This window comes from Prionailurus bengalensis, chromosome A3, assembly GCF_016509475.1.
Source record: "Prionailurus bengalensis isolate Pbe53 chromosome A3, Fcat_Pben_1.1_paternal_pri, whole genome shotgun sequence".
NCBI lineage: Eukaryota > Metazoa > Chordata > Mammalia > Carnivora > Felidae > Prionailurus > Prionailurus bengalensis.
In genome coordinates this window covers 89,636,575-89,653,496 of record NC_057354.1, presented here as the reverse complement: position 1 = coordinate 89,653,496, position 16,922 = coordinate 89,636,575, and the positions used below count along the sequence as shown (strand labels likewise).

The following is a 16,922-nucleotide window of genomic DNA, read 5'->3' as shown; positions in this document are numbered from 1 at the left end:
GCTCACAAGCCATATCTAGGCCCAGGGTGGCTCTGGATCTCAGTCTGGACAGCTGCCTCATCTGCCCCTAGGCTCTGTGCTTGCTCTGACGTCCTTTTGCAGGCGTGTGGATCAGAAGCCTGTGGCTGCCTCCTGATGCCTGTGGGCCTATCCTGATGTCACAGGCAGCACAGGGTAACCTACTTACCAGCTTGTAAGCCTGGCCTCTTGTTATGACATCTCACCGGTGGGTACATACAAGTGGATTGCTAGTTTGTTCACACCTGATGGCCTTTGTTTGGTCTTTTGTTGGTGGGTGGCTGATAATTCCTGCAGAGACTGTTGTTAAAAGGTTGCTATTCCAGTGAAAAATTAGTCTTTAGGATAAAATAAAAATAAGTACGTATAAATTACCCTTTGGGCTTGACAAGTAGAAACTTGATGTGCTAGGAGCCCTATTAAGGACTGTAGTTATCAGTTAAACAACAAAGCCATAGGGGTGCCGCGGTGGCTCAGTCAGTCAAGCATCTGACTTTGGCTCAGGTCATGATCTCATGGTTTGTGAGTTCGAGCCCTGCGATGGGCTGTGTGCTGACAGCTCGGAGCCTGGAGTCTGCTTTGGATTCTGTGTCTCCCCCTCTCTCTCTGCCCCTCCCTCACTTGCTCCTATCTCTCTCTCTCTCTCTCTAAAATGAATAAACATTAAAAAAATTATTTAAAAAAAAAGCCATAGATGAGAGCAAAGCTATAAGCATAGGCAGCTGGACTAGGTTTCTGGATGTTGACTCTGTTGTGGCACTTTATACACTGGGGTGTCGCTGCAGTGGTTTGCTGTGGATGGGGATGGGTGAGGTTAAATATGGAAGATGCCCTCTTGGTAATGAGCCGCCACTCACTTTGGCTTACCAAGTGCCAGGCATTGTGCTAAGTATTAGCACTTTACGCACATTTCAGTTAATGTTCACAGGAACCCTATTTGGTAGGTACTTGTATTAATCCCATTTTACAGGTAAGAAAACTGAGTCTCAGAGAGGTTACATTACTTACCTAAGGTCACATAGCCAGTATGTGGTGGAACAGGGATCTGACGCTGGGCCTGCTAGATCCAGTGCCCATCTTTCACCCACTTCCTGAAGGTGGATTTGGCAGGGAAGGGTGTACTCTGTGGAGTGGACTGATGTGTGCAAACATGGCAGGCAGAAGAGCTTGGCATTTGTGAAGGTCTGCAGCCCAGTTACACCTGTGCAGTTCGCACACACAGTGCAGGCCCTGGGCATCTGCTGAGCATCCTGTTTGGAGCAGTTGCTCTGGGAGGTGGGCCTGAGGGGGAGATGAGCGCTCCCTAGTTCCTGCCCTCACGCAGCCGGCTCCCAGCACAGGTGAGGTGACCACACAGAAGCAGGCGCTAGAGGCCAGGCTGGAGGCAAGACTGTGGCTGAGGCAGGTAGGAGCTCAGCCAGGAGAGAGTCCTGAGAATGCAGGGAGTGAGGAAAGGCCTCACAGAGGGGACACAGTGGTTAGTGTAAGAGTGTAGACAGAGACCCACCGTGTTCACAGACAAGAGGGAGAAGTGAAGTGGAGATTGAGAGAGAGAGAGAGAGAGAGAGAGAGAGAGAGAGATGGGGAGGGAGTGTGGAGGAGAGAAAGGAGTGGGGAGAGAAGATGAGACCAGAGAGAGGAAGCTGGAGAGGCAGTTGGGAAGTTACTTATTGCAAAAGTTTTTGCAACCCAGGTAGAGATGTGAGATGCGTTGTATGGGGCAAGGGGAAGCTACTGGAAGCTCTTGAGCAAGGGAGTAGCCTGAATGTGCACTGTGGTAGCATCAGTCCGAGTGCCAGGGGGAGGGTAAGTGCCCTTAGGGAAACCAGCCTGGAAGCTACTGGAGTGGGCAGGCATAAGGAGAGCAGGTCTCTGGGAGCCCCTGTGGGCTGCTCTTGCCCATCATTCCACATCCCCCAGGGCCTGGGGACCAGCTCACCTTATTAATCGCCTACTCTGCACCCAGCGTAACCTACTGGTTGCCCAGAGGCCCCACGAAAGGGTGGATTCTGCCTGCAACCTGCCAAGGAGAAAGGGCAGCTGGTGTAAGAGATCCTGCAAGTCTCCTCCTCTGGCAGTGTGGAAATGGGGTCAGCTGTGTTTGGGCTTTGCTGAAAATAGCAGAGAAAATATGAGAGAGTTAAAAATACTTGCACCCAAAATCTTCTCTGGGTGTCAGCAGGTTTGCCAGAAGGTGGCTGAAGGGAAGGCTTGGCTGACACCTCCCCTTCCTTACCAGAGCCTTCAGGACCCCTAGCCTCTGACTCCTGGTCAGGAGCCCACCCCTCTAGGCTGACCACGGTTTGTCCCTTACCATTAGCGCAGGACAGGCAAGTGGCCAATCCTAGCTGAAGCATTTGCAGTATGTGCTAGGTGTGGTGCTGGGCGCTGTAGGTGCATCTCTGGGCTGGGTCACTGCGGTGGGCTCCTGGGGGGTACCCCTATTCTACCTGGGTCCCTCTGTCCATTCCCATCACAGCACGCAGAGTAATCTGTGAGCACCTACATTATTTCATTTGTTCCTTGGTTCCAGAGTTTCTCAGCCTCAGTGCTATTGGCATCTGGGGCCACATAATTCTTTGTGGTAGGGGCTGTTCTGTGCACCGTAGGATTTTTAGCAGTATTCCTGGCTTCTACCAACTAGATGCCAGTAGCCCCCCTCCCAAGTCATGACAACCAAACATTGCCAAATGTACCCTGGATGCAAAATCACACCCCCCCTGCCCCCCGGTGAGAACCACTTCTCTACAAACTGTGTTGTGTCCCTGCTTTCCGCTCAGAGTAAAAGCCATAGTATTTAGCACAGCCTGCAAAGCCCCCTTCCTTCTGTGATCTTGTCTCCCAGTAGTCTCCCCTTATTCAGTCCACTCCAGTCACGCTGGCCTCCTTTGCTGTCCCTCACACATGCTGGGCAGGCCCACTTCTGCCTCAGGGCCTTCGCTCTGGCTGTTCTGGCTGCCAGAACAATCTCCCACTAGATATCTGCATGACTTACTCCCTCCTTCAAGTATTTCCTCCCTTGTCACCTGAATGTAAATGACCCCAGGGCACCTAGGTGGCTCAGTGTGTTGAGCATCCGACTCTGGATCTCAGCTCAGGTCTTGATCTCAGGATCATGAGTTCAAGCTTCACACTGGGCTCCACGCTGGGCGTGGAACCCACTTAAAAAAAAAAAAAAGAAAGAAAATGACCCTGCCCACCTTGTACTGCTGTGCCCTCCATCCCCACTGCATATAAGCTTCATGAAAGCAGAGATTTTCAGTATTTTTTTCATTGATGTGTTCTTAATGCCAGAGCTGTCTGTGGCTGACACATAGTAGGTGCTCAGTAAATATTTGCTGAATACATGAATTTTCTTTAATTTTCACAATAACCTTGAAAGTAACTATTCATATCCCCATATTGCAAAAGAGGACGTGGAAGTGCAAAAAGATTAAGTAAATTGCCTCAAATCACATGGCCAGCAAGCAGGAGATCTGGAGTAGACCACGGTTGGATTCCAAGGTGTGTCCTCTTTGAGAAGCTGCACGTATACAGAAGAAGTTACTGCTGCTAAACTACCAGGGGGATGTTTTTCTCCTTTTATGAATCTGTAGGATTGAGGGGGGGTACCTTTACCCCACATAGACTTGCATATGTACATATTACCTGGGAGTAACCATGGCAACAAAATTAATGGTAAGGAATAATGGGATTGGCCCAAGTGATAAATTAGGAAGTTTTTTTGTTTGTTTTATGGAGGCATCCTTTGCTTTACAGAAGGATCCCCTTCGGGCTCTGTTTAATTACCTTCTGGAGGTTGTTTTAAATAGGCTCTGTCTTTGCTGCCTTTAGAGGTTTGGAGAAGCAGCTTGGAAGGAGGCAGAGGGGAAGGGGAGTGAGCCAGACTGGGGGCGGTTGCTCCCTTCATCTGGGTTTTGGGTGCTGGGGTGTGCCCTGCTCCACACCCAAAAGGCAAGGCTTTTCCTTCTGAAGCCCGCCCTCTGCCCCTTCCCTTGGCCTCTACACGGGGTTCTAATAGGTTCGTATGGCAGCTCGGCTGAGACACTGGCCATTTCTGAAATCAGCAAACTTCTTCATTGTTCCAGCAACCTCTTGCCCAGACTGCTTCCCCCACCCCCGCTCTGTCCTCATTGCCCAAGCTGAGAAATCAAGCAAGGTCCAAAGTCTCACGTCCACATGAGTTCCAAGGGTGCGACTGGGGCCGCACCCTTTTATGTTCCGCCAGAGGCATGGAGTGAGATGGGCTGAGCCCAGAGAAGACAAGTCATATTAAGGATTTTATAGGTTAAAGGTTGAGGAATTCGCAGGTTAAAGTGTAGTTACTTCACAGGCTGATAAGAAGATGCCAGAGGCTCCCCATTTAAAATAAACATTAAAAAATTTTTTTCACATTTATTTTTTTTTTGAGAGACAGAGCAAGACAGAGTATGAACAGGGAAGGGGCAGAGAGAGAGGGGGGACACAGAATCTGAAGCAGGTTCCAGGCTCTGAGCTGTCGGCACAGAGCCCGATGCGGGGCTCAAACTCACGGACCGTGAGATCATGACCTGAGCTGAAGTCGGACGCTTAACCGACTAAGCTACCCAGGTGCCCCTAAAATAAACATTTTTAAAAAAGGATCTACTGGGTACAGAGTTTCAGTTGAGGAGGATGAAAAAGTTCTGGAGGTGGATGGTGGTGATGTCCACATAACAATGTGAATGTGCTTAATGCCACTGACCTGCCACTTAAAAGTGGTTAAAATGGTAAATTTTTAGGTTATGTGTATTTTTCCACAATAAAAAAAGATGGAAAATAGCCTAAAAGTCCACTTATAGGGCACGGTTTACAATATATGCATCCAAGGTTTCTGTTAGGAAGAGTGGTGGTGACATGGAAAGATCTCTGAAATATATAGATGCCTAAAGGGAGAGAACAGTGAACATCAGTGTGCTAACATTTAGAAACAGGTGCATGTGGTGGTTAAGACTGGAGACTTTGGAGCCAGACTGCTTGGGTTCAAATCCCAGTGCTGCTGTAAGACTTTGGGCAAGTCCCATAACCTGTCTGTGCCTCCTCCATTTGCACATCTATAAAGTGGGGAATTTACTAGTCCCTGCCCCAAGGGGCTATTGAGGAGATTACATTGGTTAATATGTACCAAGCCCTCAGAAGGGTGTCAGACTCCTAGCACTTGTTCACTAAATATGAATGAATGAGTGAGGATGAATGGAGGGACAAATCTGAGTCAGAGGTCGTGAGCTCTGCCTCTGAGGCTTTGGAGGTGGCTCTGAGCTTTGGCTTCCTCACCTGGGCTGTGAGCAGGTTTCTGAGTGTGAGAATCAAATAATTAAAGGGAGGGAAGGTGCTCAGCCCAGCGGGGAAGCATGGAATTATGTGTGAGGCTTTGTTATCGCCTCTTATCTGTGGCACTGGCCTGCGTGGTGTGGTGGTGTCATTGCAGGGTGGGGAATATGTCTGTGTGCGCTGGGTCCCTGGCCTTGCCGCTGACGCCCCCCGCTCCTGGGTGGGGCAGAGGAGGCAGTCCTTGCACCTGAGGGACATGGCCGTGGCCGTGGGTTACAAGCACTGGGCTGAGCAGCTGGACTTCTGTGGGAGGGGAGCAACAGGTGCTGGTGAGGGGCATCAGCCACCGGGCTGCAAGGAGGAGGTTCGGAGACCCCAGGATGATGTCAGTTGACTCTCCTCCTCTTCTCGTGCCTCAGGCACAGCAGTCACCCTGGCCACACCAGGCAGCGATCTGCTCCAGAGGCTCTTGGAGAGCAGGAGAACATGAGTCGAGAGGCCGAGTAGGCCCAGGGGCCCATCTCCATCCTGCCACCAACCCGGAGGACCCTGGCTGAGTCACTTATTCTTTCTGAGACGAGTTGCTTTGTCTGAAAATAATCTACCTACCTCACAGGCATGTTGTAGGAATAAAGACAATCGAGGTGAAGTTACTTTGAAAAATAATTAAGTCCCTTAAAAATAGATTGCTCATTTGAATGACTTCTCCTCTACTTTAGGTATTCATTGAGCACGTTCCAGGGGCTGAGTATTTTAGATATGTACACCTCATTGAGACCTCTGTTTAGTCAGGGTGAGCCAAGCACCGGAACAAACAACCCCAGATTTCAGGGACTTACGCACAAAGGTCTATTTCTCTCTCATGTCAGAGTCCAGTGCTGCTGGGAAACAGGGCACATGCCATTGTCCAGGGCCTGGCCTCCTCTGCCTCGTGGCTTTGCTGCCACCAGCCTCCACTGGATCCTCTGTGGGAGGGCCAGGCCTGGTGGAGGCGTGGTGAATGTCACTTCCACCCATAGTTCATTAGCCAGCACCCCATTACATGAGCCCACCTGCCCGTGAGGGAAGCTAGAAACACAGGCTTCCCTGTGTGCCCAAAGGGAAATGCAAACTGCTGGGAGCATCCAGCACGGTTCTGCCCTACTCTTACAACAACCCATTTCACTGATGGAGAAACTGAGGCACATAGGCAGAGTAATCACACATCCAGCAAGTGATTTGAACACAGTTCTAATACCTGTTCTTTGTACTGTCGTTTGATGTCTTAGACCAGTGTTTTCCACTCCAGCTGTTCATCAGAATCATGGGGAATTTTTTCTTTTCTTTTCTTTTTATAAGAGTTATATAGAGAGATCTTGCACTTTTTTTTTTTTAAATAAAATTTTGGAGCACCTGGGTGGCTCAGTCAGTTAGGCATCCAGCTTCGGCTTGGGTCATAATCTCCTGGTTCATGGGTTTGAGCCCCGTGTAGGGTTCTGTGCTAGCGGTGAGGAGCCTGCTTCAGATCCTTTGTCTCCCTCTCTCAAGCTCATGCTCTCTCTCCAAGAAATAAACATTTAGAATAGGATAGAAAGGGGCGCCTGGGTGGCTCAGTTGGTTGAGCTTCCGACTTCGGCTCAGGTCATGATCTCATGGTCCGTGAGTTCAAGCCCTGCGTCGGGCTCCTTGCTGACAGCTTGGAGCCTGGAGCCTGCTTTGGATTCTGTGTCTTCCTCTCTCTCTGCCCCTCCGCCGTTCATGCTCTGCCTCTCTCTGTCTCAAAAATAAATAAACATTAAAAAAAATTAAAAAAAAAAGAATTTAAAAAAAAAGAAAAAAAGAATAGGATAGAATAGATTAGAATGGAATTTTAATTTAGAATAGCTTTAGGTTTGCTGTGTGCCCAGCACTGTGGGAGATACTGGAGGACAGCAGCAGGCATGCCCCTGCCTCTAAGAAGCTGGACCTAGAAATGGAAGATTCTGATCCTGGGTGGGGAGTATGGGGTGTCAGGAATCTGAGCACAGGGCCTGGGGTTGCACCAGAGCTGGTGCTGGGACTGGAGGCGCACTGGATGAAGGCACTTTCTGAGCAATAGAGGATCTGCCTTTTATCACTTTTTTTTTTTTTACCTCTTTGCTGTTATGCACTGACTCACCTTCTTTGGCCAACAGTGATTTTGCATTTAGTTTTTCTCTCTTCAGTCCCCTTTTTCCCTAATTATTAAAAAAAAATCTACCACTTCTAATCTTTGAGGGTCTGGAATAGCAGACAATCAAATATGTTTGAAATGTATCTAAAATAAGGATAATTAGGCTGTCGATTAAGGCTTGAGGGACTCTGCTGTGAGTAAAATGCATAAACTTTAACATATCAATCTTATGCTTCTGTTTCTGCTACCCAGTAGCCTTCTGCAGCTTAATTTATATTCCAGATGACAATGCTGCTATATAAATGAAGCGTTGTCTTGTAAAACTCAAATCAACTGCTGGCCACCTCCTCCCTCGCACCCCATACCTTCTTGCTCCTTTAAAAATGCCCCGCCTTTGGTTTGCCCATAAATTTTGACTATGTTTGCTTGATTTCTTTTTGAAAGGTTTATCTTATCACATTTTAACATCTCTCAAATGGGATGAGTCTGTTAATTGATGGAGGTCTTGGCATTATGTTATACTTTTATTTCTTAGCGGGACATGCTAGTGTATCTTAGGGTCAGTGATGTCTTAGATTCAATGAAATACAGCATTTGTGTCATTTGAAGGAACTGGCAATTGTTCTGTCCCTCCAGCCTGTCTCCTGTGCTGTGCTGGAGAGACCTCATTGCTCATCTGAAAGCAACTTCTCTTTATAACCTTGTTACAATAACAGCAACAATAGGAAAATAATGCCCACAGCAGTCGACAGCAATAAAGCCCTTCCTGTGTGTCCAGCACTGCGTCAGTCACTTTTCCTATTGCTCTTTAACAATGTTGGAGGCAGAGCCATTATCCGCATTCTACAGATGAGGAAATGGAGGTTCAGCCGAAGAAGTGGCAAAGCCAGGCATCCAGGCAGTCTGTCCAGCCTTGAAAAATCTGTGTTATGCTGCCTCTAGTGATTCTGGGAGACAGTTAAAGTAACTTCATTGAAATCGGGACTTCATACCTGGCCATACCTTAGAATCAACTAGAGAATTGCTGGAAGAATTTTTCAAGTAATTTTACAGCGCAGCCAGAGCAGAGGACCCTTGGTCGAAATGATCTGCATGAGAGACCCGAGCTCTGCTGTTCTGGGCTCCCTGATGCCACAGCCCCAGGGATGCTGCCAGTCCTGGGGGTGTCAGGACAGCCTGAGCTTCTCAGGCCCTCCGAACTGGATCTCTTGGTTAAAATATGGGGCTTTGAAACTTTAAATTGATATGTGCTTTGAATTTTTGTCCTTTATTTTCTTTTCCTTTTTTCTCTCCCTTCCTTCCTTGCAGCTCTGGAGTGCACAGAAAATCAAGCAGGTAATTCAATTTTGGATTCATTTCCTTCCCTCCTCTCTGCTCTCCTGGACCTTGCCCTGAGCTGTCCTGGGGAATCATGGCTGTGCTGCTCAGCCTTGCCCCTCCCATTTGCCACGTGCTGCCCTGCCGTCCCTTCTTTCCCAACACCCAGGGCCTGAGTTTCTGAATGCCAGAGCTCAGGCCCCTTGCCTTCTCCTGGGCCCCTGAGCTCCTTCCCTGTGGGCTCCTCTACAAAATCCTTCTTACATGCCCACGAAATACTAGGCACAGGGGACAGAGGACCCAGTCCCACTCACCTGCATTCAGCTTTGAGCATTAATCAGGAAAAGTCCTGTTTGCTGCCTGTGTTTTGTTTCTCTTGCCTTGAATGGTGAGAAAGGACTGGCCTTCCAGTCCTCCGGGGGGAGCTCTCCTTTCCCTCCCTCCTCCTCCTCCCCACAGTCACCCTGTGCTCTGTTCCCTGCTCTTGCCAGGCTATTCTACACCCAGATACCAATGAGAAGATCTTCATGCCCTTTAGAATGTCAGGTAAGCCCCTGGGACCCTCCTGAATCTGCCTGGCCTCAGGCGCTTACCACGGTTACAGCTGCAGAAGCATCCAGATGCACCAACCTGAGGAGGGGCAGAACCCGTTACACACACGGCCAGTTTGCACCTCCGTATTCACCTTGGCTCGACCATACACGTCTCTGGCCAGGCCTTAGAATCACCTGTGGGGCTTTAAAAAAAAATGTGCCTGTCTACCTTTTCTTCCTGAGCAGTTGGGGTGCAGTGGAGGCCTCCACAGGTGAATCTGGGGCTTCTTTTCCTGTTATACACCACCCACCTACAGCGGCAGCCTCAGGGATGATACCTGCTTCCGGCAAGCCCTATCTTCTCTCTCACCTACCTGTGCATACTGTGCTCTTTCCTTGCAAACCACGCTCCCTTAAAGGCACTTAATCCCCAGGCTAACTCCCTGGCATCCGATCCTGCTATTAACCTGTACTCCAGAATGCATGAACTGCATTAGCACTACTGTGCACACAGGGAGGGTGGATTCCCATTCTGTGGAGACCAGTGGTAGAGGGGCTGGGGTGGGAAAGTGGACATAAGATCCCTGCCCCCAGGAAGTCCCTGCCCCCAGGAAGTCCCTGCCTAGTGGTCACTAGAGGGAAGCTCTTTGTGCATGAGCTTAGTAGCCCAGAAAACACTTGCACGCACGGGGCCTGGCCTAGCGTGTTTGTCCTACCTGTAGTTCCGAGAGGCCACAGGCCCTGTCCAGAGTCACACAGCAGAGGTCAGACTCCCACCAGAGTGTTGATGCCTACTGCGTGGCATTTCTCAGTTCACTGGGGCACTCTTGCAGGGTGGGTGGGAGGGCTGTTGGCTGCTGCCTTGAGAAGTCCTCAGGTGGCTGGAGAAAGAGTCTCTATCAAGAGGTGTTCTCAGCTGAGTCAGTCAGGATCCCCACCCCCAGACAGCCTGACCTCATGTGAGTGAGAGAACAAACAACCACGTGACCTCATCTTGCTGAGGCATTGCGTGCCCACGGACCCTCCTTGCTTGGCCGTGAGGAACTCCCAGGTAGCAAAGGCCTCTGGCCGAGCATCTTGCAGCTACGGCTGTAGGTGCACCGGGCCACAGCACGCTGTCACCTGGGGCCTGGATCCTCTTGTAATTCTCCAGTCAAACCTGGGGCCCATCTCCAGAGGAATGCGGGCAGTAGAGTGACGGTTCATGTGCAAGCACAATTATGCACAGTCAGGATGCGAACCTTTGCTTTAGATAACCCAGATAAGTGTGGTTCTCTGCTGTCCAGCCCGCCAGCTGACTGCCTGCCATAAGCTAGAGGCCAGGGACACAGGGCCGCCCACTGACAGTGGGAGGTGGAGGGCAGCAGACGGGGCCTCCGATAGTCCAGGGAAGCGAGCGGTGAGGAGACAGTGCCTGGGGCCTGCTCTACTGAGGATGTTTAGGCAGGGTAGGAGAGATTTAAAGAGTACCCCTGGCACTTAGAGGTACACATCTCAAGTGTGTGGAGAGTTCCCCTTTCAGAACTGAAGTAAGGCTGTATGCTAGAGAGGTAAGCTGAGAGAAGGAGGACATTCTGGGGCCTTTGAAGGCAGCGTGCTGTGTGTAGTGGGCGTGGGCAGGGGACGCGGTGCCTCCTGGAGGAAATCATGGAAGGAACACCAACTGTAGCACCAAGTGCATGGTGTTCCCAGTGGTGGGCAGCCCTGCCCTCAGCAGAGGGCTTCTGAGTTTTGGAGTGAGAAGTATCTGGCCAAAGGGGAACAGAGAGAGGGTGGCTGGGGGACACGGGGGAGCCCTCTATCCTGGGGAGGGCTGAGCCGGGAAAAGGCCTGGGGGCTAGAGGTGCCTTCTGCCTCGCTGACCTGAGCTCCCTCATCAGGACCATTGCCAAGACCAAGTCTAGAGGTCTCTTCTGGTGCCTCTGTTGAGGGGTGGAGTGGGATGGGGTGGGACTGTAAGACCTGACCCTTTCCTCTCCCCTCTCAGGTTACATTCCTTTTGGGACGCCAATTGTAAGTACTGCCTTCAAAGGGTTTTCTTTTCTAAAAAAGTGTTAATGTATAATTCTATATCGTAATAGAGTTATGTGATAGAGTAATATCATAAATATTTGAGATGTTGATTTAAGATTCATTCCTGGAGGGGAATTAGCAGGTAAAGTAGCATGCGTGTCTTTTTAAATCTCTTGGTGTGTATTGTCGAACTTCTTTCCACAAAAGTGTGCCAACGTGCACCTAAGACAGAGCCTCCAAGTGCATTTGTCCCTGCACGTTCCCATGCTGAGTATTGCCACTAGGACATGCTCCTTACAAAAGACTTTTCCCAAAAAGCTTAGGAAGTCAGAGGATAAGCATGCCTGCTGAAACCCAAAGTTTAAAATTAACTCAGAGGGGTGCTTGGGTGGCTCAGTAGGTTAAGTATCTGACTTTGGCTCAGGTCATGATCTCACGGTTCGTGGGTTCGAGCCTCACATTGGGCTCTGTGCCGACACTCAGAGCCTGGAGCCTGCTTCGGATCCTGTGTCTCGCTCTCTCTCGGCCCCTGCCCTGCTCACGCTCTGTATCTCAAAAATAAATAAATGTTAAAAAAAATTAAAATCAACTCATAAAGGATTCAGTATTCTTTTTGTTTAGTTTTGGAATCAAGGTTAAGTTTGCTCTTTAAAAAAAAAAAAATATATATATATATATAACACATGTATAGAAGGGTGCATTCATCATAAATGTACAGTGTGGTACATTTTCACAAGGCAAGTACATCCAAGTAATCTGCACTTAGATTCAGAGCCTAGCAGCATCTCAGGAACCTCTCGTGTACCCCTCAGTCACTACCCCCACAGGGAATCACTTTTCTGACTTCCTTTACTATATTCCAATTTTGCCTATTACTGAATTTTATATAAAGGATATCACCAGGATGTACTTTTTTTGGTCTGTCTTCTTTCCCTCAAAATTATCTGTGGGACTCATCCATACTGTACAGACGTCCATATTGACTCACCCATATTGGTGTATGTAGTATTAATTTGTTCTTTTTTCATTGCTTTCTGTGTCATATCGCATTGTTAGAACTATATCAAAATTTACTTATCCATCCTCCTTATTTTCTGACTTCCTAAGCTTTTTGGGAAAACTCCCCTGTAAGTAGCATGTCCTGGTGACAATACTGGGGTTTGGAGTGAACAACAAACAGTGCTGCTTTGTACAAGTCTTTCAGAGGGCATTTTCCCTCACTTCTCCTGGATTATACCTACAGTGTTAAAGAGATAGCAATGAAATGCAGCGTGTAATCCTAGAGCTGGGATCGGGACCAGGGCAGGGGTATGTGTGAGATGGTATTGTGGTCTCTTGGAAACTGAACATACATTACATATGATGTGAGTCAGTAACCATACTTGTTGGCGTTTCCTCCAAGAGAAATGAAGACATATGTCCCCACAAATTTCTGTACACAAATGTTTATAGTGGCTTTCTTCGTATTAGCCTAAAACTGAAAAAAGGTAAGAATGACCAACAGATAGTATATCTATGAGTGAAAACCTGACTGGGAACAGAGTCATTGCTTAGTCTGAAAGTTTCCTATATATCTCATAGGTCTCATTCCTTCTCTGTGTATTTGCAGACCCTCCTTCTGTAAAAAAGTGTTTTCCCATCTGCCTTTCCCTTTTAATGTTTTTTAAATTATCAGTAAGTATGGTGGGTGTATTTTTTGTATTTGGTTGATAACAAGTTACTTCTGTCATTATTCATTTTCATATGCAGATTGTCCCAAATGTGACCAGTAGGAAACCTTTAAAGCAGTTTCTCTGTCCATTTGACAAGTCCTCTTTATCCTTTGATACTTTAGTACTTTTTGGCACAATATATAGATACTCCAGACTCATCTTGTGGTCTCTGCCCCAGTCCTGGAATCATGCATTTCTACAAACAGGTCTGATTCTCTTCAGAGAAGAGTGGTATTTAGAAACCAAGATCTGAATGCTTAGGTGTGCTCACTGTTGCTGGAGCCTCATTTTTTCTAGGCCCTCTTAGCATGCATAGCTAGGAAATACCACTTCTTAAAAATGATGAGTTAATGCCAATACCTTGAATCCCAATCCAACATCTCAGAGGTCTTCATTCCTCCCATTTCATATTTATATCCCCCTCCTCCCTGAATGAGAAGCCAACAAACATATGTGTACTCGCTTACCGAATCTTGCACACAAATGAAAGAATTTCAGAATTACTATATCAGTACTATTCCCCAAAAGTGTATTAAGTGAAGTTCAAGATTTCTTTGAAGTTCTTTTTGTCCTTGGACTCTATCCTCCTGAGGGTGTACAGTCACAGAATTGTGGTCAAAAGTTATTTGAAGTAATGTTTTTCTTCTGTGTGGTTATTTGTTTGATATACAGTGAGGTTTATGTGTTATTGTTGGCATTCAGTTTTAGTTGCTTCTCTGTTCTTATTGATTTTTTTTAGTATCTAAAATATCAACATAAGTCAAAGCTATATAAAAAGACATGATAAACATTCCATTCCCTGGGGCACCTGGGTGGCTCAGTTGGTTGAGCATCTATTGATTTGGGCTTAGGTGATGATCACAGGGGCGTGGGATTGAGCCCTGCATTGGGCTCTGCACTGAGCACGGAGCCTGCTTGGGATCCTCTTTCTCTCTCCCTCTGCCCCTCTCCCCTGTGTGTGCTCTCTCTCTCTCTAAAATAAAATTTTTAAAAAGTTCCACTTCCCTTTTCACCTATCCTGTGTAGGTAAACAATTTTATCCATCCTATTTCTTTTTCTAAATAAGCAGATACAAATATAGGTCCCATTTTTTCTTATACGAAAGGTAGCATTCTATATATACTCTTTTGCACGTTGTTTTTTCCGCTTAATCACATATTCTAGAAATCACGGCCCATCAGTTTATACAGGTCTTCCTTGTTCTGTTTTTTTTCTTTTTAACATTTGTTTATTTTTGAGAGAGTGCAAGGAGGGGAGGGGCAGAGAGAGGGGGACAGAGGATCCAAAGGGGGCTCTGCTGACAGCAGCAACAGCAGTGATGTGGGGCTTGAACTCACAATCACAAACTGCATGATCATGACCTGAGCTGAAGTCGGACGCTCAATCAACTGAGCCACCCAGGTGCCCCATCATTCTTTTTTTTAAATGGCTATCTAACTGTCTACTTTGTAGAAGTGGCATAATTTATTCAGCTAATTTCCTTCAAATGGACATTGAGACTATGTCCACTATATTGCTATGATGAATTATGCCAGAATGGGTAATCTTGTGCATATTGTTTTGATATAGTTAGAGATATACCTTGAGGGTAAATTTCTAACTTCTGTGTAAGGACTAATTCAATAGACATTTCTGGAAACACTAAACAAGAAAAAAGAAGATGCAAATAAACAATATTAGGAATAAAAAGTACAATAACTGTATATACAATGGAACTTTAAAAGATCAGAATGCATTAAACGATATGGGGTAATAAATCTGAAGACCTGGAAGAAAAGGGCACATTTCTAGGAAAGCACAGCTTCCCAAAGACCACCAAGCAAGAGGAAATACGGAATATGACTAGACTATGAATAACAAGAAATTAAATCAGTTGTTTAAAATATATGCACCAGGGGCGCCTGGGTGGCTCAGTCAGTTAAGCGTCCAACTTCGGCTCAGGTCATGATCTTGCAGTCCGTGGGTTCGAGCCCCGCGTTGGGCTCTGTGCTGACAGCTCAGAGCCTGGAGCCTGTTTCAGATTCTGTGTCTCCCTCTTTCTCTGACCCTCCCCTGTTCATGCTCTCTCTCTGTCTCAAAAATAAATAAATGTTAAAATAAAAAATAAAATAAAATAAAATATATGCACCAAAGAACGAACAAAACATAACCACTAGACTCCCATGATCTTCCAGATGACTACTCTTTATTTTTATTTTTATTTTTTTAATGTTTATTTATTTTTGAGAGAGAGAGACAGAGCACAAACAGGGGAGGGGCAGAGAGAGAGGGAGACAGAGAATCTGAAGCAGGCTTCAGGCTCTGAGCTGTCCGCACAGAGCCCGACGCAGGACTTGAACTCACAAACTGTGAGATCATGACCTGAGCCAAAGTTGGACCCTTAACCGACTGAGCCACCCAAGTGCCCCTCTGGATGCCTACTCTTAAAACAATAGCCAAACTCAATTTTCATTATACTCAAGAAAGAGGATAAAAAGAAGAAATGTTCTCAGTTCATTCATGAGGCACTTTGAGACCAATACCAAAGAAGTAAATGGAAGAAAGAAAAATTGTAGGCTAATATCACTTATGAAATTACAAATAGGAGTCCAAATGAAATAACAAATTGAATCCAGCAATGCATTAAGACATGTCATAACCAATTTTTACTAAGAATGATAACATTAGGAATATATTAATAGAGTTCATCACATTAACAAATTAAAGGAGAAATGTGATAATCTTAGTACATTTAGAAAAATGATTTGGTAAAATGAAACATAAGTCCATTTATGACTTTTTTTTTTTTAAAGAGCAGATTAGATTCAGAAGGGAACATTGTTAATTTATAGAGGGTCTATCCAAAAAAAAAAAAAAAATCCCAACCCCAAAGCAAGCAACATTCTTAAAGATGAAACAGATGAAGGTAAATTCTTAATGTCTGGGACAGGGTAAGAGTATCTGATATCCAACATTTTCCTGGAAAACTAGCAAATACAGTAACACATGACAAAATAAATCAGTAGTAATAGGATTGGAAAGGAAGAAACAAGAACATTCATGAGCATAGGCAAACTATTAGAACTACTATTTTTGAAGATGCCTGGATGTAAGATCAGTATATAAAACATTATTATAGGCCTTTGGACCTATAAAAAACGTCTAGAATATAATGTTTAAAAAAGATAGTATTTACAATAGCACTTAAAACTATAAGGTACCATAGCAACATTTTTTTTTTTTTTTGGATAGGAAACAGTAAAACTGCTTTTATTTGAAGACAACATGATTGTGTACGTAGAAAATCCGAAGGAATTTTCCAAAAAGTGGCTAGAATCAATAAATAAACTTAACAAGGTAGCAGGCTACAAGGTCAATATACAAAAATCAATTATATCTCTATATACCAGCAGCAAAAAGCCTTATACATCATTTACATAAAAGATATAAAATCTTCAAGAATAAATGCTTCAGAGGTTATACAAGATTTCTCCGCTGAAAATTACATGTGTAGCTGAGAGAAATGAAGGAAGACCTCAGTAAAGTCAGATATATACCTTGTTTGTGGATTGAGAGTCAATATTGTTAAAATGTTAATTTTCTCCAAATTGAGCCATAGATTCAACACAATCCCATCAAAACTTCAAGATCTTTGCTGTAGAAATTTACTAGTTAGCCTAAAATTTATGTGAGAATTACAAAAGACCTAGAATAAGCAAAACAATTTTTTATTTTTTTAATTTTTTAAAAATATAATTTATTGTCAAATTGGCTGACATACAGTGTGTAAAGTGTGCTCTTGGTTTTTGGGGTTGATTCCCATGGTTTATCGCTTACATACAACACCCAGTGCTCATCCCAACAAGTGCCCTCCTCTATGCCCATTACCCATTTTCCCCTCCCCCACCCCCCTATCAACCCTCAGTTCGT

General features: G+C 45.9%; 1 protein-coding gene across 4 annotated transcripts in view; it reads left to right on the top strand.

Annotated features, from left to right (window-relative positions):
- SFXN5 (sideroflexin 5) overlaps positions 1 to 16,922 on the top strand; it is a 116,972-nt gene that overhangs the window by 30,587 nt on the left and 69,463 nt on the right. For all 4 annotated transcript variants that reach the window (XM_043603679.1, XM_043603682.1, XM_043603681.1 and 1 more), the window contains 3 exons: positions 8,747 to 8,773; positions 9,247 to 9,301; positions 11,276 to 11,301. In XM_043603679.1, the coding sequence (XP_043459614.1) occupies positions 8,747 to 8,773; positions 9,247 to 9,301; positions 11,276 to 11,301 (108 nt within the window). The remainder of the gene's footprint in view (positions 1 to 8,746; positions 8,774 to 9,246; positions 9,302 to 11,275; positions 11,302 to 16,922) is intronic.